The 26,866-nt window shown below is 45.2% G+C and overlaps 1 protein-coding gene across 7 annotated transcripts in view; it reads left to right on the top strand.

The window, feature by feature from the left end:
• Positions 1–26,866, top strand: part of RAD51D (RAD51 paralog D) — a 175,801-nt gene that overhangs the window by 119,122 nt on the left and 29,813 nt on the right. For 6 of the 7 annotated variants that reach the window (XM_029613008.1, XM_029613006.1, XM_029613011.1 and 3 more), the window contains one exon: positions 24,993–25,063. The exons of the other annotated variant lie outside the window; for it this stretch is intronic. In XM_029613008.1, coding sequence (XP_029468868.1) covers positions 24,993–25,063 — 71 coding nt within the window. The remainder of the gene's footprint in view (positions 1–24,992; positions 25,064–26,866) is intronic. 7 annotated transcript variants of the gene reach the window in all.

Genomic DNA, 26,866 nt, shown 5'->3' with positions numbered 1-26,866 from the left:
TTAGCGAGAATCCTGGCCCTCCGTCTCAATAAATATCTACCCTCCCTAATCCACAATGATCAAGTGGGGTTAGTTCCACATCGTATGGCCGCTGATAATATCCGTAAGGTCCTGGATCTTCTATGGAGGGTCCATACGACTAAGGAACCTGCAGTGCTGCTTTCCCTAGACGCTGAAAAAGCGTTCGATCTGGTGCACTGGCCCTTTTTATTCGCTACCACTTACAAACTATGGCATTTGGACCACACTTTTTACAGTGGATCCAAAAGTTGTATGACCATCCGCAAGCGAGGGTTAAGGTAAATTCTGGGTATGGTCCCCCTTTTAGCATTGGTAGGGGTACTAGGCAGGGATGCCCCCTGTCACCCCTATTATTTGCTTTGTATTTGGAGCCACTTACTACCAGAATTCGCAATTCCCCGGCAATTCGGGGAGTTGAAGTGGGGGGGCGCTAGATATAAATTGTCTTTATTCGCAGACGATGTTTTGTTGTTTTTGACAGACCCTATGTCCTCCCTTTACGGGGTCAAGCAGGAGCTGGACGCCTTTAGTGCTGTGTCTGGCCTTAAGGTCAACCTTGACAAGTCCGAGTTGCTTAATATTAACCTGCCCGTGGAGACTGTGCAGCAGATCAAGGGCCGTTTTCCTTTTAAATGGGCCAAATCCCATATTAAATACTTAGGGGTTGCGAATCTCCTCACATATACCGGACCTCTTCCAATTGAATTATTCACCTTTGGTGGATAAGATCACTATTGAAATGAGTCGCTGGAATCGAGGCTCTTATTCATGGCTCGGCAGAATTGCTATTGTTAAGATGACTGTCCTGCCGAAATTCTTATACCTGTTTTCTTCCCTACCAGTGTACATCCCTTTGCCCACCCTTCGTCGCTGGCAACGTAAGATTTTTGATTTTATATGGCGCCGACGCCCCCCCAGACTGCCCCGTACTCTTCTTCATATACCAAAACAGCAGGGAGGTATGGGAGTCCCACAATTACTACTGCGTTATTACCAGGCGGCACAACTGCGGGCTCTTTAGATGTTAATCGCACTACGTTCCCAAAGCAGTGGCACAACTTGAGCAGGCTATGGTGGGTCCGATGGCAATCACTGCCATGCCGTGGCAGCCGCGCGATGTTTGGAGCCCTGTCCATTGCATTCCTTGGGCCTTGGAGACTACGTTGCGAGTCTGGGGGCAGACCCGCAAGCACCTTCTGGGGGATTTTCAATATGCTTACCAAACGTCCCTGGCTCTTAATGCGGGTTTCCCCTCGGGAAGCACTTCCCCTCATTTTTCCTGTTGGCGGGAGAAGGGATTTTTACTATTGGGCATTTTCTCTCACAAGGATCCTTACTCCCATTGGATCAATTGGCACTTAAATATAATTTGCCCCCTCTAAATTTTTTAGCCCATGCTCAAATTGCTCACTATATTCGTTCCCTGCAACGGAAGGGCCTGCTTCGACCGGGCCGATCATCATAGAGTCCTATTTTCTGTATAGTGATATTCTCAAGGGCGCTATTTCTAAACTCTACCAACTTTTTTTCCTCAAGGCATTGAGCACTGCACCTTTGTCAAACATTGGGAGGTGGATTTACAGACGCAGTTGGGGGCTCCCACCTGGGGTGCCATTTTGAAGCTAGCTGGCCAGGGCTCGATCTCTGCTAACCTCCAGGAAAACTGTTTACAAAATGATCTACCGGTGGTATCTGACCCCTGACAAATTACATAAATTTTACCCTCATATCGAGGACAAATGTTGGCGTGATTGTGGTGCTGTGGGCACTTATTTGCATATCTGGTGGCACTGCCCTAAATTGGTTCCTTTATGGCGGGAGCTTTTTGCATGGTTGGGTGGTCTATTGGACATAGTCATGAGCCCTTCTGCAACCACAGCTCTGCTACAGGTTTTCCCTGACACTGTGCCCAAGAAGTATCATAGAGTCTGCGCTCAGGTGTTTGTAGCTGCCCGCAGCCTCATAGCGGCCAAATGGAAGTCGGGGGACGTCCCCTCCCTTAAGGAGATCAAGGGGAAACTTCACCTGTATTATCGGTTGGCTTACTTGACAGCCTCCAGACACCACCGGCTTCCTTCCTTTAGCGTTTCCTGGAAACCTTTTGTGATTGCATTAGGCTTGACGTAATCCTTTTTAACCTCTGGATTCGTTGCTGGAAGGTATGCGTCCCAATCTTGAGCTGATTAGCTTCCTGCAGTATCTAAGTGTTTTGCCCTACTCCATTTTTCAGTGAATGATGCTCTGTACCACTTATGATATTAATTCCATAACTCGTGTTATGTTTGCAGTCTACCTTTTGGTATACTCACCGACCTGTGTAAGGTGCTCTGACGGTCTCTATGTTGATCTTTGCTACTCTGTCAGGGGGGAAGGGGTGGGAAGGGGGGGGGGAGGGGGATATCGCTCAGGGGATTTCGTGGGGGTCAATGGACTCCTACCCTTTTGAGTGTTCTAACTGTTTTGCTTCTTATGTGGATGTGTATTTTGTTATAAATTGAATAAAAATTGTCAAATTCAAAAAAAAAAAAAAAAAAAAAAAAGAGAAGTTTTACCTGAATTGCGCTACGAGATGGTCGCGTGCTAGCCGTGCTCCTTCCCTGAGCCCTCAATAAGCTTATTTTTGCAAGGTATCTGGATCTGTTTTTTGCACGAAACGATAAAAATCTGGCGGGGATTGCGATTCAAATGGCCGCGAAGAAAAAAACCGCTGACCTTAAGCGGTTTTCTTTTAGCAAACTCCCTGATGATTTTCCCCTGGATGATGGCGGCGAGCAGGCCCTACAGCAGCGGGATGAGTTGGAGGAGACGCCCGCGACGGACTCCGGAGCTGATACTACAGCAGACCGGGTGACTGGCGGCCTGCACCCAGACATTCCCACGAGGACGGAGATCCGGTCCTGGTTCTGCGAGATCCGCATGGACCTTCGGAATCATAAAGCGGATCTCCTAGCCAGCATGGCAGAATTAAGGGAAGATTTTAATTCGCTGGGCCATCGTGTGGACGACATGGACGTCAGACTTGATAACCAGTGTGCTCACCTGGCCTCCCTTGATACCCAACAGATGCAAGCTTCATCTACTGTGGATTTGATGCAAGAAAAAATCGAGGACCTTGAGAACAGGGCTCGGAGGTCCAACCTCCGCATTCGCGGGGTGCCTGAGACTGATTTATTTCTTGACTGCATGCAAACGGCGGCGGCCATTTGCAGGGCTCTCCTCGTGGAACATAGACTGCCTGGGAGCGAGTTACAGCCTGAACCAGTGATTGTGCTGGAGCGCGCACACCGGGCTTTGGGGCAGAGGAAGGACAACCAGCCAAGGGATATTGTGCTTAAATTCCTCAATTATCAGCAAAAGGAGGAGGTGTTCGCTATGGCTAGGTCCCACCCTGGGTGGACCTGGCAAGACTGCCATCTTGCTTTTTACAACGACTTGGCGCCCTCCACATTACAAAAGCGCTATCAGCTCAGGGAGGCCACAGCTGCCCTACGCCAGGCGGAGGTTAAGTACCGCTGGTCTTTTCCGTTCGCTTTGCTGTTTCAGCACAAGGGGATCTCTTATAGGATCAAAACTATGGCGGATGCTGCCTCTATTTTTCAAGAAGCAGGCCTCGCACATTCTTTCTCAACTGAGGCGCACGCTCCTAAGCAGAAGCGCACAGACGCCACCCCACGTTGGCAGAGACCGGGTACTGGCAAGGGACGTTTGCGGCGGCAGGCCACCCCAGTCGTGCGAACCCCAGCGGATCAAGGATGACCGGTTTGCTGTCGGCAGTAGCACTCATGTTGGGAGTTAGTACGGCGTACCGGTTGCTGTACGTGCCTCTAGTTGGGACTGCCTATTTTTCTTGGCTGCGAGGTTTGGCTGATTGCCACTTTTTTCACATTTTGCACATTTCGTGCCTTATTGCATTTTTGTGTCAACAAACCCAGATGTTATGAGTTATCTGTTATATGCTGTTTCTAATATTATATATTGCCTAGTTATGAGGGGCTTTGGGGGGGGGGGGGGCTGGTGGTCGGCTGATGGTGCGGTTCATTTGTACCCCCCGGGGTTGGGGGCCCGCGAGATTCGGTAGCGGACCCTTTTCATGTTCAACCCATCAGAGACAGAGTTTTATTTCATGTCCTATTGGGTTGCCTGGCTTACCCTGCTTTTAGTCAGGGGTCCGGGACCCATCCTCAGCGATTTTTTCCGTCAGGTTTCTATATTGCCATATGTGGTATTTCAGAGTATTACTGTTCGCTTAAAGGGTCTTTTATGTTTTTCGTATGGTTAAAATAGTTTCCCTAAATGTTAAAGGGCTAAACACATATAGAAAGCGTTTCCTTCTTAAGCAGGAACTGCAGAGCCAAAAGGCTGACATAGTATATGTGCAGGAGACACATCTTAAAACCAAGCATGGGCACCTCTTGGGGACTAAATCTTTTCCTCATGTGTATCATGCGGGCTGTGGCGCGGGTGCCAAGTACACTGGGACGGGGATCTTACTTTCAGCCTCCCTGGTCTATGAATATATCTCCCATATCGTGGACCCCAAGGGGAGGTATTTGTTGTTGAAACTTAAGCTGGGTACACAGATATATACTTTGGTTGCGATATACGCACCTAACCAGGCTCGGGGTCCATTTTTGAGGGATATACAGAATCTGCTATTGAATCATGCGGAGGGCTTTATTATCCTGGGTGGCGATTTTAATATCACCTTGCAGCAGGGTTTAGATTCCTCCACGGTACAATCCCATACTCCTCAGTCATTACGCAAACAATTAAAGAATTTAATAACAGATTGGACCCTTGTAGACATCTGGCGAGCTCGTCATCCTCACTCCCGGTCATATTCCTTTTATTCACACCCTCATGATAGCTACTCCCGAATAGATTATTTTTTGGTGGACAAGCAACTGGGCAACAAGGTGCGTACTGCTGACCTGGATGTTATATCCTGGTCTGACCATGCACCCATTATTTTGGATCTGGATGTGAGTGATGGTGATAGGGGGGATTGTTTTTGGAGGTTGAATGAGTCACTCCTCCAGGATGTTCCCTTTGTACAGAAACTAGAGTCCCAGCTTTCTGAATACTTTACTATTAATAGTACCCCAGACATCAATCCAGGTACTGTGTGGGATTGCTCTAAAGCGTTTGCTCGGGGTCTCTTGATTTCTAGAGCGGCAGCGTGCAAACGTAGTAAGGAGAAAGCCAGGGGGGCTCTATTGCATGCCATTAAACTTCTCTCCCAGGAACATATGCATACCCTTTCCCCTCGGTGCTATCAAAAATTATTAGCAGCAAAATCCGAACTCTATAAACTGGACAATGCTCAGTTGCTTTATGCTCTAGAACTCACCAAACAGGCCTATTACGAGGGTGGGGATAAGGCGGGGAGATTGTTGGCGCGCAGTTTGAAAGCCAAGATGGCACGTAATACTATTTCTAAAATTAAGTGCACCCAGGGCACCATGCTGACAGCCTCACAGGAGATACGGGAGGCGTTTTCTAGATTTTATGGTCACTTGTATCTAGCGAACGAGCAGATTTGTCAAGACCAAATCCTCCAGTATTTAAAACGGGGTGTCCTTGCCCAGTCTCAACTCGGCCCAGCTCCAGGATTTGGACGCTCCCATTCTGGAAGCGGAAATCTTATCGGTTATAAAGACCCTTAAACCGGGTAAAGCACCGGGACTAGACGGTCTATCAGGTATCTACTACAAGAAATGTGCTCATACGATAGCTGGCCCGCTGGCACAATTCTTCAATAGCTTACGAGTAGAGGGTTCTATTGCTCCCCAGGCTAATGTGGCTGGTATCACGGTTTTACCTAAGCCAGGGAGGGATCCGACCCAATGTGCCTCCTACCGGCCCATCTCGTTAATAAATGTTGATCTCAAGATCTTAGCGAGAATCCTGGCCCTCCGTCTCAATAAATATCTACCCTCCCTAATCCACAATGATCAAGTGGGGTTAGTTCCACATCGTATGGCCGCTGATAATATCCGTAAGGTCCTGGATCTTCTATGGAGGGTCCATACGACTAAGGAACCTGCAGTGCTGCTTTCCCTAGACGCTGAAAAAGCGTTCGATCTGGTGCACTGGCCCTTTTTATTCGCTACCTTACAAACTATGGCATTTGGACCACACTTTTTACAGTGGATCCAAAAGTTGTATGATCATCCGCAAGCGAGGGTTAAGGTAAATTCTGGGTATGGTCCCCCTTTTAGCATTGGTAGGGGTACTAGGCAGGGATGCCCCCTGTCACCCCTATTATTTGCTTTGTATTTGGAGCCACTTACTACCAGAATTCGCAATTCCCCGGCAATTCGGGGAGTTGAAGTGGGGGGCGCTAAATATAAATTGTCTTTATTCGCAGACGATGTTTTGTTGTTTTTGACAGACCCTATGTCCTCCCTTTCCGGGGTCAAGCAGGAGCTGGACGCCTTTAGTGCTGTGTCTGGCCTTAAGGTCAACCTTGACAAGTCCGAGTTGCTTAATATTAACCTGCCCGTGGAGACTGTGCAGCAGATCAAGGGCCGTTTTCCTTTTAAATGGGCCAAATCCCATATTAAATACTTAGGGGTGCGAATCTCCTCACATATACCGGACCTCTTCCAATTGAATTATTCACCTTTGGTGGATAAGATCATTATTGAAATGAGTCGCTGGAATCGAGGCTCTTATTCATGGCTCGGCAGAATTGCTATTGTTAAGATGACTGTCCTGCCGAAATTCTTATACCTGTTTTCTTCCCTACCAGTGTACATCCCTTTGCCCACCCTTCGTCGCTGGCAACGTAAGATTTTTGATTTTATATGGCGCCGACGCCCCCCCAGACTGCCCCGTACTCTTCTTCATATACCAAAACAGCAGGGAGGTATGGGAGTCCCACAATTACTGCGTTATTACCAGGCGGCACAACTGCGGGCTCTTTTAGATGTTAATCGCACTACGTTCCCAAAGCAGTGGGCACAACTTGAGCAGGCTATGGTGGGTCCGATGGCAATCACTGCCATGCCGTGGCAGCCGCGCGATGTTTGGAGCCCTGTCCATTGCATTCCTTGGGCCTTGGAGACTACGTTGCGAGTCTGGGGGCAGACCCGCAAGCACCTTCTGGGGGATTTTCAATATGCTTACCAAACGTCCCTGGCTCTTAATGCGGGTTTCCCCTCGGGAAGCACTTCCCCTCATTTTTCCTGTTGGCGGGAGAAAGGGATTTTTACTATTGGGCATTTTCTCTCACAAGGATCCTTACTCCCATTGGATCAATTGGCACTTAAATATAATTTGCCCCCTCTAAATTTTTTAGCCCATGCTCAAATTGCTCACTATATTCGTTCCCTGCAACGGAAGGGCCTGCTTCGACCGGGCCGATCCATCATAGAGTCCTATTTTCTGTATAGTGATATTCTCAAGGGCGCTATTTCTAAACTCTACCAACTTTTTTTTCCTCAAGGCATTGAGCACTGCACCTTTGTCAAACATTGGGAGGTGGATTTACAGACGCAGTTGGGGGCTCCCACCTGGGGTGCCATTTTGAAGCTAGCTGGCCAGTGCTCGATCTCTGCTAACCTCCAGGAAAACTGTTACAAAATGATCTACCGGTGGTATCTGACCCCTGACAAATTACATAAATTTTACCCTCATATCGAGGACAAATGTTGGCGTGATTGTGGTGCTGTGGGCACTTATTTGCATATCTGGTGGCACTGCCCTAAATTGGTTCCTTTATGGCGGGAGCTTTTTGCATGGTTGGGTGGTCTATTGGACATAGTCATGAGCCCTTCTGCAACCACAGCTCTGCTACAGGTTTTCCCTGACACTGTGCCCAAGAAGTATCATAGAGTCTGCGCTCAGGTGTTTGTAGCTGCCCGCAGCCTCATAGCGGCCAAATGGAAGTCGGGGGACGTCCCCTCCCTTAAGGAGATCAAGGGGAAACTTCACCTGTATTATCGGTTGGCTTACTTGACAGCCTCCAGACACCACCGGCTTCCTTCCTTTACCGTTTCCTGGAAACCTTTTGTGATTGCATTAGGCTTGACGTAATCCTTTTTAACCTCTGGATTCGTTGCTGGAAGGTATGCGTCCCAATCTTGAGCTGATTAGCTTCCTGCAGTATCTAAGTGTTTTGCCCTACTCCATTTTTCAGTGAATGATGCTCTGTACCACTTATGATATTAATTCCATAACTCGTGTTATGTTTGCAGTCTACCTTTTGGTATACTCACCGACCTGTGTAAGGTGCTCTGACGGTCTCTATGTTGATCTTTGCTACTCTGTCAGGGGGGAAGGGGTGGGAAGGGGGGGGGGAGGGGGATATCGCTCAGGGGATTTCGTGGGGGTCAATGGACTCCTACCCTTTTGAGTTGTTCTACTGTTTGCTTCTTATGTGGATGTGTATTTTGTTATAAATTGAATAAAAATTGTCAAATTCAAAAAAAAAAAAAAAAAAAAAAAGAGAAAGTTTTACCTGAATTAGAAACAGTTAGAAGGGTTTCAGGACATCCTCCGGTCTCCGTTCTTGGCATGCCATGCCGACGTTCATTCCTGCTCCCGTTGGGGTTAGGGAACTGGGCAACCTGGCGGGTTGAGCGGCGCTAGGCCCTGCACTTAGACTTTTTTCTTGCACTTCATGTGGTAGGCTGCAGTGGCCGTTTTTGCACGCTCTTGTGCGTGTTCTGCTGCCCTCTATAGGCCATCTGTGTGCGCGGCGTGTCAGCTCTGTGCACGCATTGTGCGCTTGTTTTTTGGGCTCGCTTTTACATGCACAAACCTTTTACGCACTTAGCGCACAGGTTGTGCATGCGCCTTGCTGCGCTTATTTTTTGGGGCGCATGTCATTTTTTAGTGCAAGCTGTTCTGATGCATGTTTACCTCAACGATGGCGCCGGTAAGCAAGAAGCCTAAGAGTCTTCCCATTTGTATTGCCTGTCATATTAGGCTTTCTCAGCTTGACCTGGCTTCTAACCTGTGACAGCACTGTTCAGATGCTCAGGGAGAATTGTCTTCTTTGGATTTTACTAAGCCTGGCTGTTCAGATTCTGATGATGGGTTGGTCATGGCCTTGACTGGCTGGATGCTAGATCCTGGTTCTCCCTTGACTGGCTCCTCTGCTGGTGAGGACACTTCTGTGGGACCAGTTCCAGTTCCTTCTGGGCTTGGTCTGGACCTGGCTGCTTTTTCTTGGGTGGAATTTTTTTCAAGGCTTACAATCCTTTCTTCAGGCGCAGTTCTCCACTTCCTCCATCGAACCCTTAGCCGGTAGCTCCTCCCTCTACCAATCCTGTGCTTAAGCGCGGGGTCTCGCCTCGGCTCCCTGTTGGTGTTCTCGACAGGAATCTGGATGGCACTGTTGATGAGGTTGATCCTGATTCCCTCAAAGATAGAGAAATTCCTCCAGAGCTGGAACCATATCGAACCATGTTGTGGTTCCTTGATAGAGATGAACTACCGGCTCTGATTTCCCAGACCTTGAAACAGCTGGGTGTTCCTGGTTCGGATGCTATGTCAGAGCCAAGGAATAATCCCATTTTGGTTTCCTTATGTAAAGCCTCTTGTTTTTTCCCAGTGATGGATGCCATCCAGGAATTGATTGATCTGGAATGGGATGCCCCAGATGCAAATTTTAAAGGGGATCCAGCTGTGACAGAGGTTTGCGTTTTCCCAGAGTGGATGTTCTGCTTTGTGCCATGTCTAAGCGAATGACTATCCCCATAGAGGGAAGAGCATCCTTGATGGATATACGTGATAGAAGAACTGAGGCTATTCTTAAGCAAGTCTTTGGGGGCTTTGGCAATGAATTTACAGATTGTCTCCTATTGCACCCTACTGGCGAGATCGTTTATGTACTTCTCTCTCAGGAAGTTGATGAGTCTGGAGGGAATCCCAGAGTGGTTATGGAGGCTGCTGCTGCCTTTTTAGCAGACTCAGGCTGTGATTTGGTCCGAACCTCGGCCAGAGGAGTGACTTCAGTGATAGTGGCTAATTCTGGTTGCAAAATTTTATTTATTTATTTTATTTATTTAACACTTTTCTATACCGACCTTCATGGTTAAAAGACCATATCAGATCGGTTTACATCGAATTGGGGAACTGTGACAAAAACCATAAATTGGAGGAGGAAGTGACGTCAGCCTCTAGATGGCTGCCTAACTCTCGAGCTCCCGACACCAACCCGCTAAGCACGTTACTAAATAGGAGTTAGCCGACGCCTAAATACTTTCTCTTGCTGCGGCTGTCCACCGGAACCCACAGGCATGGCTGCGAAAAGAAAAACTGTGGATTTCCAATGTTTTTCGTACCAAAAAGGAGGCAAAGCTGACTTCGGGCCCGGGGAGTCAGGCGCGGCCGCGCCGCTGGTGGAGCAGCAGGAGCCTGACGACGAATTTAACATCGGGGCGGAGGGGGCGCCCTCGCGATCCGAGTTCAGGTCGTGGTTTTGCGGCATTCGACAAGACCTTAAAAATTATAAAAAGGAAATTCATGAAATGATGGCGGATTTCCGCGAAGAGCTCCACACAGTCGGCAGGCGCGTGGATGAGTTAGACTGCAAAATGGAGGGCCAATCCACTCTTACTGCACAACTACAGGAGGTCTGCACAGAGCTGCAGGATGAAAACGCTGCCATGCGGGCCAAGATGGCCGATCTTGAAAATCGGGCACGGAGAGGAAATCTGCGTTTTCGAGGTTTTCTGGAAACTGCTGAGAATGCGGACTGTACGACTCTTGTGGCCAGATTTTGTGCCCATTTATTGTCATCTGGAAGCACTGCTAATCCAGTTATGCCAGTGGACATTAAAATTGACAGGGCGCATCGTGCGCTGCGCGCAGCTCGCGCTAATTTACCTAGGGATGTGATTGTATGCTTCCACAATTACACGCAGAAGGAGAGCATAGCAGCAGCAGCGAGACAACAGAACAAATGGACTTGGGAAGCCCAGGACATCTCTATCTATGCTGACCTATCACAAACTACTATGCAGAGCCGATTTGAACTTAGAGAAGTTACTCAATTTCTCAGAGAGAAGAATGTGAAATATCGCTGGCTTCATCCGTTTGGCCTCATTTACACGTGGGATGGTGCTTCCACACAGTTGCGCACCGTTGAAGAAGCAGCGCGCTTATTGAAAGACAAGGGCTTTCTTCCACAAGCACGGATGGAGCGGATTACACGCCCACCATTACTCAAGGAGCAATTCCCCAGATGGCAGAGAGCCACCTCAAGGAACAGCAGGCTTAAACGCAATTCTGATCCCGCTCCGCCAGCCCCCGGCAAAACCTGAGGGACGAGACTGGTCGATACAGCTAGGCATTATTTAAGTCCTATCCTTGCCTAATATGTGAGCTGGGATGCACTTGTCAGACAGTCTATATTCCGGTCGGAAGGTTTCTTGTTATATAAGTTCAACTGCTGTTATACGGTTCTAGAAGGTCGGCTATCTCTATCTTTCTATTAGTTAGGGATGGTGGGGGAGCATTGTTAGTTATTAATTTCCTCCTCAAGTTGTGGTATGCTGGATCTGTCAGGAGGAACAAGCAGATCCGAGCAGGGGGTGGGGAGGGGTGGGAGGGAGCAGGGGGGGAGGGGGGACAGAATGTGGGGACAGGCAAGAATTGGAAAACATGTATATGCATATCATGATTTGGGTGCGAGTGTGTGGGTAGCTATGACTGAGATGGTCTGTGGAGGGGGGAGACGCGGACAGTATATGCTGTTTCAGCCTTGTTATGGACCGCGGGTGGATTCGCCAAGCTGACATAATGACGAATATCCGCATTGTATCCCTTAATGTGAAGGGATTAAATACCCCTCACAAGCGGCGTCATTTGTATAAGGAACTGGGTCAACTACGGGCTGATATAGCCTTCTTACAAGAAACCCACTTGAAGACTAGGTATGAGTCCCTAATGTCGTCAACTATCTATCCGTACCAATATTACTCAGCCTGTACCCGCCGCTCTAAGTACACGGGGGTGGGTATCCTCTTGGCGCGATCCTTGGTCTTTGAATATAAGGGTTGTGTGCGGGATCCCTTGGGGCGGTACCTTATTCTCACTATTGCTATAAATGGGGTACTGTACACTCTCCCCAATTTATATGCCCCTAATAGAGACCAGGGGATCTTTTTCGACCAGATGCATTCTTTGCTTACTACCAATGGACATGGTTACTTATTGGTGGGCGGTGATTTTAATTTGGCGCGGTGTCCCTCTCTGGATGCTTCTAGGGGCTATGTCTCTGCTTCTAGTACTCGCAGAGCACGACTGCGGGAATTGATGGAACAGTGGCTGTTGCTGGATGTGTGGAGAACGTTTTATCCCAGAACACGTTCCTGCACTTTCTACTCATCCCCCCATGCATTATACACCAGAATTGATTACTTTCTGTCCGATAAGGGGCTTTTTAACCACATTAAAAAAGCTGAAATTAATCCTGTAGTATGGTCCGACCATGCTGCTGTGTGTATAGATGTTGAGCTACGTGGGTATGATGCTGGTCTCAAATTCTGGCGTTTGAATGAGGCCTTTGCTGGGGGATGCGGACTTTAATGAGGACCTCATCTCACACATCAAGTCATTTTTTGCCCTCAATGATACTGGCGAGGTTTCACCACCAGTGGTTTGGGATGCCTTTAAGGCCTATCTTAGAGGATTATTGATTTCCAGGGGGGTATATATTAAAAAAAGAGACGCTAGGGCTGCCCAAGAGCTCAGAGACAACATAACCCTTTTGACTCAACAACATCAGTCCACCGGTGCAGGGAAGATATTAACGAGACTTACTAAGGCGAGGGAGGATTTGTTGAGATTAGAAACCCACACAATCAATTATCATATGTTATTAACGAAGCAAGAATATTTCGAGGGTGGGAATAAAGCGGGGAAGCAACTGGCCAATAAACTGAAAAAACTTCAGTATCAAAATAATATTGCCAAGATTAAAAGCGCAACTGATGCCATATTTACCACCAATACTGAAATTCGTAAGCGGTTCCTGGAGTTCTATTCACAGCTTTATGGAAATAATAAGGACGTTCATCAGACTCATGTAGATGAATACCTGTCCGCTACGCCTCTACCTTGTTTATCTTATGAAGCGCAAAGGGAGTTGGAGGCTGAAATTACCACGGTCGAAATTTTGGAAAGTATACGATCCATGAAATCTGGGAAATCACCTGGCCCGGATGGTTTGACAGCTCAATTCTATAAACAATTTGGCCCCTATATAGTGGCACAACTGCAAAAAGTATATAACTCCTTGAGGGGTGGAGAATCTCTGGGGGCCCAAGCAAACCTAGCGGGAATCACGGTTCTACTTAAACCGGGGCGAGACCCCGCGAATTGTGGCTCCTATCGCCCGATCTCCTTAATTAATCTGGACCTTAAAATCTTAGCGAGAATTTTAGCGGGGCGTATGAACAAATATATTCTTACTCTGATCCACCAAGATCAAGCGGGCTTTATGCCAGGGAGAATGGCCGGCGACAACATTCGCAAACTGGTTAATTTACTATGGATAGCTCACGACCGACCGGACGATTCTCTGCTCCTTTCTATGGATGCAGAGAAAGCGTTTGATATGGTTCATTGGCCCTTTTTATTTGGGGTCTTATGGCGGATGGGGTTTGGTCCTTATTTCTGCGCATGGCTTCATGCTTTGTATGAGCATCCCAGAGCGTGCCTTAAGATAAATGGTGGGTACTCGGACAGCTTTGAAGTTGAAAGGGGCACACGACAAGGGTGCCCCCTTTCCCCATTGCTCTTTGCTATTTTCCTAGAACCCCTGGCGATTCGAATCCGTAACAATGCTGCCATTAGGGGCTTTGAGGTGGGTGGGCAATGTTATAAACTTTGTCTTTTTGCAGACGACATTATTTTCACAGTTCGGGACCCTCATCACTCTTTAACGGCTATTGAACAAGATATTCGACTGTTTAGTGGGGCCTCGGGCTACAAAGTCAATTGGGACAAATCCGAAATATTAAATGTTTCCTGCTCCCAGGGGACGGTACAGGCTCTGAGGCCACTACATCCCTTTAGATGGGCCACTCAAAAACTCAAATATCTTGGAGTATACTTGACCTCTCACCCCAAGGATTTATATTCTTCTAACTATTCTCCACTCCTCACAAAATATTTTTTGATTTGGATAATGGCATCGGTTACCGCTATCTTGGCTCGGCAGAATAGCGACTATTAAGATGAACACCCTACCTAAACTATTGTATCTCTTTCAATCCCTTCCCATTCCTATACCTGAAGCTGCTATCAAATATTGGCAGCGGAGGTTTTATGGGTTTATCTGGCACAGAAGACCTCCTCGAGTAAGCGCACCAGTGTTGTATCAATTTAAGCCGGAGGGGGGTCTCGGGGTACCCAACATTCTTCAATACTATATAGCAGGGCAACTGCGCCCGATGGTTGCCTGGCATGACGATCGGGACACTAGGCACTGGGTCCTGATCGAGCAACAGCAGATGGGGCGAATGAGCCTTGCTGCCATCCCTTGGCAGCCGGTTAACACATGGAGGGAATGTACGGGAATGTTACCCCACCACCAGGCATACATTGTCCTTATGGAAGAAATGGAAACCCAAAGTCGTGGGCGCTAAATCCTATTACTATCTTACCAGTTTATATCACAATACATCTTTCCCGATAGATCTTCCCGAGCTGGCTTTCCTGCCCTGGAAACAGAGGGGTGTTATGCGCTTGGAACATGTATGGGGAGATGCTAACTTTCTCACTTTCGCACAAATTAGAGAGAGATTTCATCTTCCAGATATAGAATTTCTCTCTTACAAGCAGATTTCCCATTTTTGCCAGGCTCATGTGGTCTCCGCGGATCTGAGGGGTGGGAAGACGCTCTTTGAGGGCTACTGTTCCGACCCGCATAAACATACAGGTTTGCTTTCTAAAATTTATAAATTATTAAATACTAAAAGAGTGGAGTTGCCCTCCCATATTAAGGCTTGGCATGGTGATCTTGGTAAGCAGCTGGATGAGAGTGAATGGGAACAGATATACCTCAATATAAGCAAAACCTCTGTATCCTCGACAATGGTAGAGAATGGGTATAAATTATTGTACCGTTGGTATATAACCCCGGACCGCTTACGGAAAATGATATCCAATCATGAGGGTCTCTGTTGGAGGGGCTGTAATACCCGAGGGACTTTTCTCCATATGTGGTGGGCGGGTGATTGTATTACACCATTGTGGCGGCAGCTGGAGCAGTGGCTTGCGGCTGTCTTGGAGACGTCCGTGAGCCTCTCTGTGGCAGGAGCCCTGTTGAACTCTTCTTTGGATGGCGACCATTCCTCAACATCGGACTTTTGTGTCCAGGCGTGCACAGCTACCAGGATGGAGATTGCAAGGACATGGAAGGATGGAAAGGGACCAACGTTTGCATCAGTGCTACATAGGCTTGACCACCTTTGCACTATGTATCGCATTACCGCGTATAAGCATAAACGGCTCGGGAAATACCATCAGACTTGGGACTCCTATCTTAGTTGGCGACAAACTTGGGATACATAGCCCAGTGGTTCCTACAAAACGGTGCTTACACGCATCCACACACACTCAAGAAAGACCATGAGACTATTAATAGTTTTCCAAACTTTATCGTTCAAGATACTTGTACCTTGGAAATTTGTTGAAATATGTTGATATCCTTTGTCATGCGTTGGTATTTACAGTGCCTGTATGGGAGGGAAGGGGATTCCTAGGGGTGATAAGTGGTAAAGCCATGGTGACGCTTAAGTATATGGAGTTGTAGACTGTTTGCTGTATTTTGTGTTTTGGTCACCAATAAAATTATAAATACAAAAAAAAAAACAAAAAACCATAAATTGAAAAAGGAAGAACAAAGTTACATTTAACAAGGAAAGCAAACTTGGAAGCAAGGACTGCTGGAAAGAAAGAAAGGCCTAAGAATGCAGTAAACAAAGAGTATAAACAATTGATGAGTCAGGTGAGGCTCATATCAAGAACTTGAATGAAGTACGGAGATACATAGTTCATGAAGGATATTTCGGTTGTCTAGTGGGTATCAGGGGGATCTGAGAAGGCTTGGCGGAAAAGCCAGGTCTTCAGTTTTTTCCTAAATGTTAAGAGGCAGCAATGTTAATGTTGTTCAGCTGACACAGTTTCCAAAGTCAGTCCTACCAAGATGCCCTTTAAAGGCTCGCTCTTGTTTGGGAGCGAGTTGGAGAAAGTGGCCAGTAAGTGGGGCGAGTCTCTGGTGGCTCAGTTGCCGGAAGATAAGCAACAGTTACAGCTCCCTTTTGGTATGAGGGGTAATTTCCGGGGTTCCAGGCATTTTTGTCCCTACAGAGGGTCGACCTTTCAGCGGACTCGGCCTTTTGGTAGGTCTCAGTCCTTTCGTCCCTGGCAGCCCAAGAGAGGAGCAGACTATGGTGGTAGACCTTCCCGAGCTTCCCAATGAAGGTTTGCTGACCCTCCTTCCAAAACAGGAAATAGGGGGACGTCTCTCTCTCTCTTATCAGAGGTGGGTTGAATTCACATCTGACCAATGGGTCCTGAAGGTGATACGTGAAGGATATGCACTGGAATTTCGCAGTATTCCTCGGGACATGTTCATGATGTCCCCTTGCCACTCCCCACAGAAGAAACAGGCGGTGGAGTTCATGCTTCAAAGGCTTCTCAGACTGAGGGCTGTGGTTCTGGTGCAGTCAGGGGAATTTTTGACCTCTTTGGATCTGTCAGAGGCTTACCTCCATATTCCCATCAGATTGGAACACCAACGCTTCCTATGCTTTGTGGTGTTGGGGTACCTTGATCGGTTTCGGGCACTGCCTTTTGGTCTAGCCACCGTTCCCAGAACATTTTACAAGATTATGGTGGTGGTAGCGGCCGCCTTGTGAAAAGAAGGAATCCTGGTGCACCCGTATTTGGATGACTGGCTGATTCGAGCCAAGTCTCAGGAAAAGAGCCACCTGGTGACACACAAGATAATCTCCTTTTTGCAGGAGCTCGGTTGAATGGTGAACCTTAACAGGAGCAATCTTCAACCATCCCAGTTGTTGGAGTATCTGGGGGTCCAGTTCATCATGGGAGAGGACAGAGTTTTCCTACCGGAAGTTTGGATCCAGAGATTGATGTCTCAAGTGCATCAGTTGATGAACACCATATGCCCGATGATGTGGTCCTACCTACAGGTACGCAGCTTGATGGCAGCTAACCTGGAAGTGGTGCCGCGGGCAAGGGCGCATATGCATCCTCTTCAGCACTCTCTGCTATGTCGTTGGAACCCGCAATCTCGCAATGCGGTTCAGCTCCTCTTGCCGATGATAATCGCTCCTGCCTCCAGTGGTGGTTGCAGGAGGATCATCTGAGAAAGGGAGTTTTCTTGTCCTCTCCAGTCTGGTTGGTACTCATGACAGATGTGAGTCTTCATGGTTGGAGGGCTCACTGTCTGGAGTTAACAGCCCAGGGGCACTGGAATGCCAAAGAGTCCCGCTGGAACATCAAGTTCTCCACTTCCTTGGCTTATGTGTGAGTTTGGAGAGTTTTTGAGGCCTGGTGTGAGGAGCAGATTGTTCATCCTAGTTCAGTTAAAGTCTCTCTCATTCTGGATTTTTTGCAGGATGGCTTGAATAAAAGCTTGGCCCTTAATTATTTGCAGGTTGTGGCTCTTGCCTATTTCAGAGGCCTGGTGAATGGTGTTTCCTTGTCATCTCATCCTGATGTGGCCCATTTTTGAAGGGAGTGAAGCACCTTATGCCTCCCTTGAGGTTACCATTTCCATTGTGGAGTCTTAATTTGGTGCTGGATTTTTTGGCGGGCCCTACGTTCCAACAAGTGCGTAGCCTTTCCTTATGGTTGTTGACTTTGAAGACTGTATTCCTTGTGGCTATATTTCTGCGCATCAGATTTCTGAGCTACAGGCCTTGTCTTACCAGGAGCCATTCCTTCGGGTGACTACGGGAGTGCTACAGCTGAGTACTGTTCCATTCTTCTTGCCCAAGGTAGTCTCTGACTTTCATTTGAATCAGTCCATCTCCTTGCCATCCCTGGATAAGGTAAGGGATGCAGAGGAGTTTGCCTTATGCACTTCTTGGATGTTAAGTGTCTTGTCTTGCGGTATCTGCAGTTCTAGGAGTCTTTTCAAAAGATGGATCGCCTGTTTGTTCTCCATGGCAGGAGTAAGCAGGTGCTTTGTGGGCTACCATAGCTTGTTGGATTAAGGAAATGGTCACGGCCGCATATGTGGATGCTGGAAAGTGTTACCTACTTAGGTTAGGGCTCATTGCACTAGATCTCAGGCAATATCATGGGCGGAGATTAGTCTGTCGTCTCCCATCGATATCTGCCAATCTGCGATGTGGTCCTCCTTGCACACTTTTTCCAGGTTTTATCATCTGGATGTGCAGGCCTGGGAGGACACAAGCTTTGCATGTGCGGTGTTGACTGGACCGCGGGTAGCCTCCCACCCTGTTGGGGAGTAGCTTTGGTACATCCCACTGGTCCTGAGTCCATCTGTCTACACGCTAGGAAATGAAGAAATGACTTACCTGATAATTTTGTCTTCCTTAGTATAGACAGATGGACTCAGCTTCCTGCCCTCAGCTGCAGCATGTGTGTGTCATTAGTCCTCCTGTGGGGCTCTGGGTTCCAAAGAATTACTGATAAGTATTCATCCAGTCCCTAGCTTGGGATACCTAAACTTTTATGTGAATTCACTCTTTATGGTTGGTTGAGTATAGTTCTGGTTATTTGTTTTTAATCACGTTTTTTGCTAGTCTGTTTACAGTTGCTTCTGAAGAAAATACTGGCAGGCTGGAGTCACTGTAGGGTTATATATATACTGTGACATCAACTTGCGCTGTCTCCATCTGCTGACAGGGGAGCATAAACCCCCTGGTCCTGAGTCCATGTGTCTGCACTAAGGAAAACAAAATTATCAGGTAAGTAATTTCTCCAATGTCATTTGCATGCAATTTAAATTCAATGGGCGCTATCTGATATGCTTTGGTTAGGATGCACGTTATGGCACACTAATCTCTTTACTGTATCAGATGCTGCTGTTGCACACCCAAAACATGCATTCAACCACAAGTAAACCTGTCTGTTAGGCTGGAAGTACTTTATTGCATCGGCCTGTCGTATTAAGACAAACTTCCGACAGTACTCCAGAAATAAGAATACCCTTATTAAGCTGGTGAGTAAAATGATGTTATTACCAGGGAGAATGAAATATTTCCAATTAGAACCAAACTGCTCCCCCAGCAACATTGTTCCCTACTCTTCCCTTCCCCACTATCTGCTCCCAGGGGATGGGGTAAGAGTTAGATAAATGGCAGAATGGGATATATATGTATGTGTGATGCACTCTCTTTCTCACTCCCTACCCCATGTAATACACCCTAGCTCAGGGGCCATGGTTTGGAGGATTTCCCACCCCACATTCTCTGAGTTCTGCCCATTCGGAAGGATTTGACCTATTTTTCACATTTGCTGGATACCTATATTTGATAGTCTGGGGCCAGCAAAATTTGGTGATCAACAGTATCGAATGCAGCTGAGAGATCTAAGAGGATCTGTAGCTCTGATATACCTTGATCCATCTGCATCCACATGTCATTAAGAGATACCAGTACTCTTTCAGTGCTATGCTCTGTGACTGCAGACAGGCAGAGTTGAGTAGCAATCGAGTCAAAGACATATATGGGCTGTGAATGAAAGGAGGATATGTGTGAAAGGTAGAGTTGATAAAAATGTGGCTATGGTTAAATTGAAAAACAATTAGTAATATTTTTGTTGCTGAGTTATACTTATATACATCTTCTATGTTCAGGACTGAACCACTGTAATTGTTATATATGATTGAACAGAGGTTTAATAAAAATGAAAAGAAAATCATTTATGAGATTGTAATGAAAGGGAAGATATTGCTGATAAGATTTTAATCTGCTGGAAGGTAATTGGAGCATCCCATCTGCAGAATCAGTCAGAAGTCGGGAGAACCTGGCCACCCTTCAAGGAGCTCTCCTTATACAAATGGTAATGGAATCCATGAAGGTGGGGCTGATACTGGATCTGGTAGTTACAAACAATGAAACAATTTCTTATGTCCAATTTCTAATGAATGTAATGTGAACGCCAGTGATCATTAGGTTATGTGGTGTAATATAAGAGCCAAAACAGAGGAGCCATACAAAAAAAAGTCAAAGTCTTGGACTTTTCAAAATTAATCAAAATAAGTCTGAAGCTATAGATGTCATTGGAAACCTTCGGGCGAACTGGCCAGGAGTATTCCCCTTATGGTGGGTGTCCAGCGAACTGAAATATTTGGGTATTAAAATTCCACTCAAAGTACAGGAGGTATATAAGGCTAATATACACTCACGCCTCCAAAACACTAAGCAAATGGCAATCTTTACCTCTCTCACTTGTGGGTAGAATTCAACTTTTTAAAATGGTAATCCTCCCTAAATGGCTCTGTCTTGCACATGACACCTTTATGGATTACAAAAAGAGACCAAAATAGCCTGCTAAGAATTTTATGGACATTTATATGGCAGGGGAAAAGAGCCAGATTGTCAATGGAGATTCTTACAAAACCAACACAGGAGGGAGGCCTGGGCTGCCCCACGCTTTCCCTGTACAATTTAGCCTGTAGTTTAAGGTATGTGCGAGACTGGCTGTACTACTCTAACAGGTTCCATACCAGAACCTGTTAGAGTAGTACAGAATACCCTCACTTAACCCGTTGCTTCAAGTGGAGATACAATTAACTCCCCCACATATAAGATCCCATGCATTATTCCTTACATGTAGGAAGGCTTGGTTACAGTTATGTAAGATTTATAATCAACCCCATCGTATGACTTGCCTTATTACAATTGCCCATTATCCCTCTTTTTTACCAAGATTAACAGAGGAGACCTTTACCAAATGGCAACGGAAAGGCCTTATTTACATTCCCCAACTGTTTAAGGTGACACTACAGGGCAACTTCTAGATTTTACAGAGTTAAGCCAACAGTTTTCTCTCTCTCAAACAGACTTTTTTGCCTTTCTGCGAGTAAGACATTTTATTACTAGTAGCTCTTCCCTTTTTTCAAAATCTGCACACACCCAAAAGTTGAGGGCGGCTGTGCAGTTGGGGAAGGGGCAACAATCCACAATCTCCCACTTTTACAAAATATTAACTGAAGCAGCCAAACCAGGCCATCTAGAGAAAATATATGCAAAATGGAGAGAATGGTCTCTCTTTTTCAGTACCGTTTGAGGAGTTTAAAGACATTTTTGCATCACTCCCTGATGTTGTTATGTGAATCTTACTATAAGTTTCTTTGGCAAATTTACATTACTCCCGCTTGTGCTTGCCATTTTAAATTAAGCCATCGGACGTCTGCTTGAAGTTTAACAATGATGTAGGCACCTTCACCCATTGCTTTTGGGAATGTCCCTTAATTGGTATATTTTGGAGTAAAATGAATTCTGTATGTTCGCATCTATTAGACACTAAGCTACCCCTGGACCCTAATTTGTGGCTCTTCAGCTCAGATATGTTGGTATGACAGCGCTTAGACTCAGCAGCCCAATTACTCCTCAAGCGGGCTAGTCTCATTGGCAGGAAAGTTATCCTAACTTGTTGGTTAGATATGCAAGGACCTAGTTACGAACATTGGTTCCAGAAAATGATCCATCTGTGTTCTCTAGAATACAAAATAGCTAGAAATACCTCACCGAAGAAACTAGCTACTAGTTTATGCATTTGGTCTGCTTTCCTTAATTATATATCCCCTACCATGGTACAAGTCTTGGACTCCATCTTTGGCCTGCTAGGTGTCTTAGATAATTAGAGTATAACCAAACTGCAGCCTCATGATGTTATCCTATATTCTAGCGTGTTAAGTACACTACGGTTTGCCCCACTAAGCTACCTGGCCTACTGGGCACACTAAATGATATTACATACAGGCCAAATAACGCTTCATTAACGCTTCATCAATGTTTTATTATGATTTGGATATATGATATGTCAGTCAAATATGTGATACATGTCATTTAACCTAATAGAAATCTGTTCTGCTTTCTGATTGTCATATTGTTATTATTTATCTTTACCAGCTTTTCGGAGAGAGTGGAAGAGGGATGGGAGGAAGGAGGGGGAATGATATATAAGACATGTAAGAGTTTGCTGTCTAATGTATACTATTTAAGGTTTTTGGTTCCTGTTAAAGCAAACCGGTTTGAATATTATTGCAATATTGTAACTCAAAATGTAATAAACATATTAATAAAAAAAAACCAAGAATAATCTTGAATGGAAAACAGGTATTGTTTTACAAAAAACCAATAGCAAGAAACAAAATTGTTAAACATTCTTCATATACACAATACCATTCAAAGTCCTCAATGCTGGGGAGTTATCCAGACACAATCCAAAGAAAATTGTAATACAATACTAATAATAAAATGGCTCAATGACTGATGCGGTGCAGTACATTTAATATTTACGGAACGCTATCCTGAGGGTCTACGGGTGGAGGTTCTACCTCAGAACCACTCTCAGGGGTTTTCCCTATTAGGAATTGTGACAACTGAGGAGGGTCAAAGAAAACATAAGAAACATTTTGATGTTTCACTAAACATTTGCAAGGGAATTTTAAAACAAAATGACCCCCTATCTGTTGTACCATAGACCTCATTAATAGAAACTGCTTATGCCTCTTCTGCGTTGAACGAGATACGTCAGGAAAAATATTTATTTTGAATCGCAGAAAGGTTTCTGTTCTATGCCTGAAAAACAATTTCAGTAACCAGTCCCGATCAGGCTCTAAGACCAGTGATACTATAAGTGTAGCAGGTATTGCAATGTCTGAATCCGATGTTTCAATTATTGCAGTCAAGGCCATTGGTGGCTCCATTGCAGACTGTAATGCTTCCATTCCTCCCCTTTGCTGGTTTAAATCTCTTCTAAGCGTTGGCAAATAAAATACCTTAGATGTTGGTGGAATAGCATTTTCAGGTATTTTGAGGATTTCAATTAAGTATCTCTTGAACATATCCCGTGGCGAAACAAGAGGAACTTTGGGAAAATTTATAATCCTCAAGTTCTTATTTCTAATATTGTTTTCTAGCATCTCCACTTTTAATGCTAAATTAGCATTATCCTTAGCCAGTAAACATTGAGATTGTTGAATAGAGGTTGCTTGAACTCTAATAGTAGATATTTGTTGATTTAAATCCACTGTTGTATTTCCCAGTGATGTTATTTTTTGTTCCATTTCATTACTTCTTTTAACTATCGGTGCCAGCTGTTTAGTTATGGAAGCACGTAACTCAGCTATTGCATCCCAAATAGAGATTAAAGATATCTCACCTGGTCTTTGCACAGAGGGCAGTTCTGGAATTGTTAATTCAGTCCATATGGGCTCCTGGTCGGTTCTGAGGTTTTCCTCTCCTCCCCCGTCTCTCATTCTTCTCCTGGTTCCCTCTCCCAAGATGGCCGTCGGGCTTGCGAATTCCTCCCCCACCTCGCTGTCCCCCGCAGAGAAAACCGATTGTACCACTTGGGTCCACGGAGCCTCCACAGCTATCGAGGTGGGTCTCTCATCCGCTGGGTTACCAGGAGGTGTTCCTCGCGCCGGGCTCAATGGTGATATAGAGCCAGGGAGAGAGGGGAGCTCAAATTCCCCTCCCCCACTCTCCAGCGGCTGATTCCCCGGCAAAGGAGTACTGCGGGAGACATGGGCGTCCATGGGTCCCGTGAAAGACTGCCCGGGAGAGATCGCGGGGTAAGAAGCAGTCCTTGGCTTTCTTTTCCATCCCATAAAGTAATTTCTTAAGGTAAACGTTACCAGGATCGATCGGTATTACGAGCCTGGTAGCAGCAGCAAGTGCGAGCGTCCACGTCGACCACGCTTCAGTCGGCCATCTTGGAATAAATAATAATAAAAAAAAACAAAACATTCCGATGCACCCGGAGGAAGTTAGCCACAAGTCTCGAGTTCTAGCTTACTTTAGTTTAAATAACACGGCTTGTGAATTTTTTGGCAAGCTGCGTTATTTGATTAGCATAATGTAGATTATTAATGAGCTCATTGGCCTGTGTTTGTTGCTAATGAGCTTTTTGTAATATGCGCGGTACTGGGGTTCATTTAATGTGAGATATTTAAAATATCTCGTGTTTTGCCCGCATTAGGTCATTTACCGTGTGAAAAGTAGTCTAACATGGCTTAGTGATTGAGGCTCTTAGGGGCCGATGCAATAAAGTGCACTCATCTTAGCACACGGGTTTACACGCGGTTGGGCGCTTGTTTTGGACGCACTAGACTAGCACCCGATGCAATAAGGAGATTAGTGAGTCCAAAACACGCGCCCAAACAACTGCTTACTTGATAGCACCTGTCAGATGTAAATTGCATGAGAATATTAGATATTACTCTCCATGTGGTAAAGCGCTGGGCACCCAAAGCACACTTTTTAACGTGGCAAATTTAACGCCAGCCTCTGAGGTAGAGTATAATCAACTTGCAGTCAACAGCTCATGAAAAACATTAAAAAATAAGTTCTCTGTGTTACAATAAGTATGTCCTCCTCCTTAGTATCTTTGTGACACTGTAATTTACTGCTTTTGGTGAAGAAAAATAATTGTGTATTTTGACTTGATTAAAAGAAACTCACTTTTCATATGACCACAGAATTTAGATGCCCATAGCAAGGGGTGCCTCATATTTTGCTGAGGTTTTACTACATCAGCCCCTTAGATTGTAAGCCCTATGGGGATAGGGAAATACTTATAGTACCCGAACGTAATCCATTTGAAAGTGCCTAAAAGGCAGAATATAAACGAAATAAATTATGAGAATTTATGTGCTCCTCTACTCAAAGTGGGACAAAACCAAAGAAGACAACTAAGCAGATTGGATGAGCCAATTGGTCTTTTGTCATTTATTGTGTTACGTTAAACACCTTTGACTCCTGTGTCTGTCCCCTCAGGCATGTCGCTGATGATGCAACTTGCCCGGGAATTGAAGACAATGGCTAGGGAGCTCAACTTGGTTGTTGTGGTGAGTGCAGCGGAAGCAACCATTTTCTCTTCTGAAGGTAACAGAGGGTCTGAGAGAAATTCATGGACCAACAAGTACTATAAAAAAAAAAATGATTTGGCAACCAGTTTTATTACTGATTAGTTGTGTAGCTGTCAAAGCTTCACAGGGATTTCTGCCACTTGACGTTCAGGCCTGATGCAGCTACTGGATGTCCTGTCTGCACTTTAGGAGTGGAGAGTCGATTCATTTGGTCACTGCAGTGTAACTCTGCATTCGATGGCATCGGTCAAATTTAATGTGGTACTGTATCACTTTCATACCTTGTTAGTTCTCTGCTGACCTTGCTGATTTGCAGGAATATCTAACTCTGGCCATCAAGCACCACATTCTATTCTAGATTTCTGGAGAAAGCAGTAAATCTAAATCAACCTAGATTTTACTATAGGAATTAGATCCATTGGGGCCAATGAGATCTTTTTTTTGTTTGTTTTATTATTATTTTCTGAGTTTTCAACAAATTTTACAAGAAACATCCATTTCTTATAAGAACAACGAATGTCACTGTAGAAAAAGATATATTAGAAAATACAATATTGAGGGAAAATATTTAGCACTGTTTAGTATTTCTCTCGCCCTCAGATGGAGGAAGATTCAATCTCAAGTAGTAACAAAAAAAAAAAAAAAGAAGAAGAAATAGAGCTGTTATTAATTATACATCCCGTTTACTTATCAAAGTAACAAGCTAGGTCTTCAGAGTTAAACCTTAAACAATAACCCCATCTAGTAACGACAAACCAACCAAACATATACAGAGTCTTAATGAGGATGTTCAGCAGCTGGAATGACTCTGTATCCTCCAAAAAAAAAAAAGAAATAGCTAATTGCATTGGGTCCACCAGCATAAATCAAATATCCTGCAGTATTTTTATTTATTTTTATTTAAAAACTTTTCTATACCGTTGTTAAGTTAAATACCATCGCAACGGTTTACATGTAGGCACATATTTAATGTCGATAAAAGTGTACTATAGTACATTCTAACAGGTGCCACTAAAGGTTCGGTTACAATATATCATTATACATAGTCATTTAGCGAAGTAGATCATGACCAGATATACCAAGGTACTTACTCAGGTAGTTTTATTACACATAGTATTATATTTATGCTTATTGTGGTGTAGAGTTCATAGACTAAATCTACTGTAAAGTCCTAAGTACTGTGTGTCGGTGCCTTTCTGTCTTTTCCTGACTAGTTTCGCTCTTTTCACCCGTCTCTTTGTAAAATGCTTGTTTAATCAGGCACTTGCAGAGGAAATTTTACAACATATTCTCATCCAAGTGATGTCAGTGTCTGACGCATCCCAAAAACTTCCTGCACCAGGTTGTGTTGCCTGACTCACATCAGGGAAAATGTGAATGTTATAGCCCAGGAAATGATAGGCTCTAGGACAGAAAAAAAAAAGTCCAATGTATCAGGTTTTTATCTGCCTGTAAAAGAAGTGTCACTGGTAGAGTTGTCTGGATCAACCCCTCATCTTGAAACCAGAATGTTTTGGCCACGTTAATAGAGAGAACATTTGTTGATAGCCAGGCACTAATGGCCTCCATGCAAGTCTGTAAAAGCAAAACTAGAAAAAGACCAATGTTATCACAAGGCATAAAAAAAACTGAGCGTCGCCAGCATCAATAAAATATTTTAAATCAAACATATTAAAAACTGAGCACAACGGCCATAAATAAACACTAAATAAAACAGTTGACAAAGAGGAACCCTGTGGTACTCCTGACAGAATACTCTTCCAATCAAAATAACTTCCTCCT

Source organism: Rhinatrema bivittatum, chromosome 8 (assembly GCF_901001135.1).
Source record: "Rhinatrema bivittatum chromosome 8, aRhiBiv1.1, whole genome shotgun sequence".
NCBI classification, from domain to species: Eukaryota; Metazoa; Chordata; class Amphibia; order Gymnophiona; family Rhinatrematidae; genus Rhinatrema; species Rhinatrema bivittatum.
This window is presented reverse-complemented; position numbering and strand designations above follow the sequence as displayed.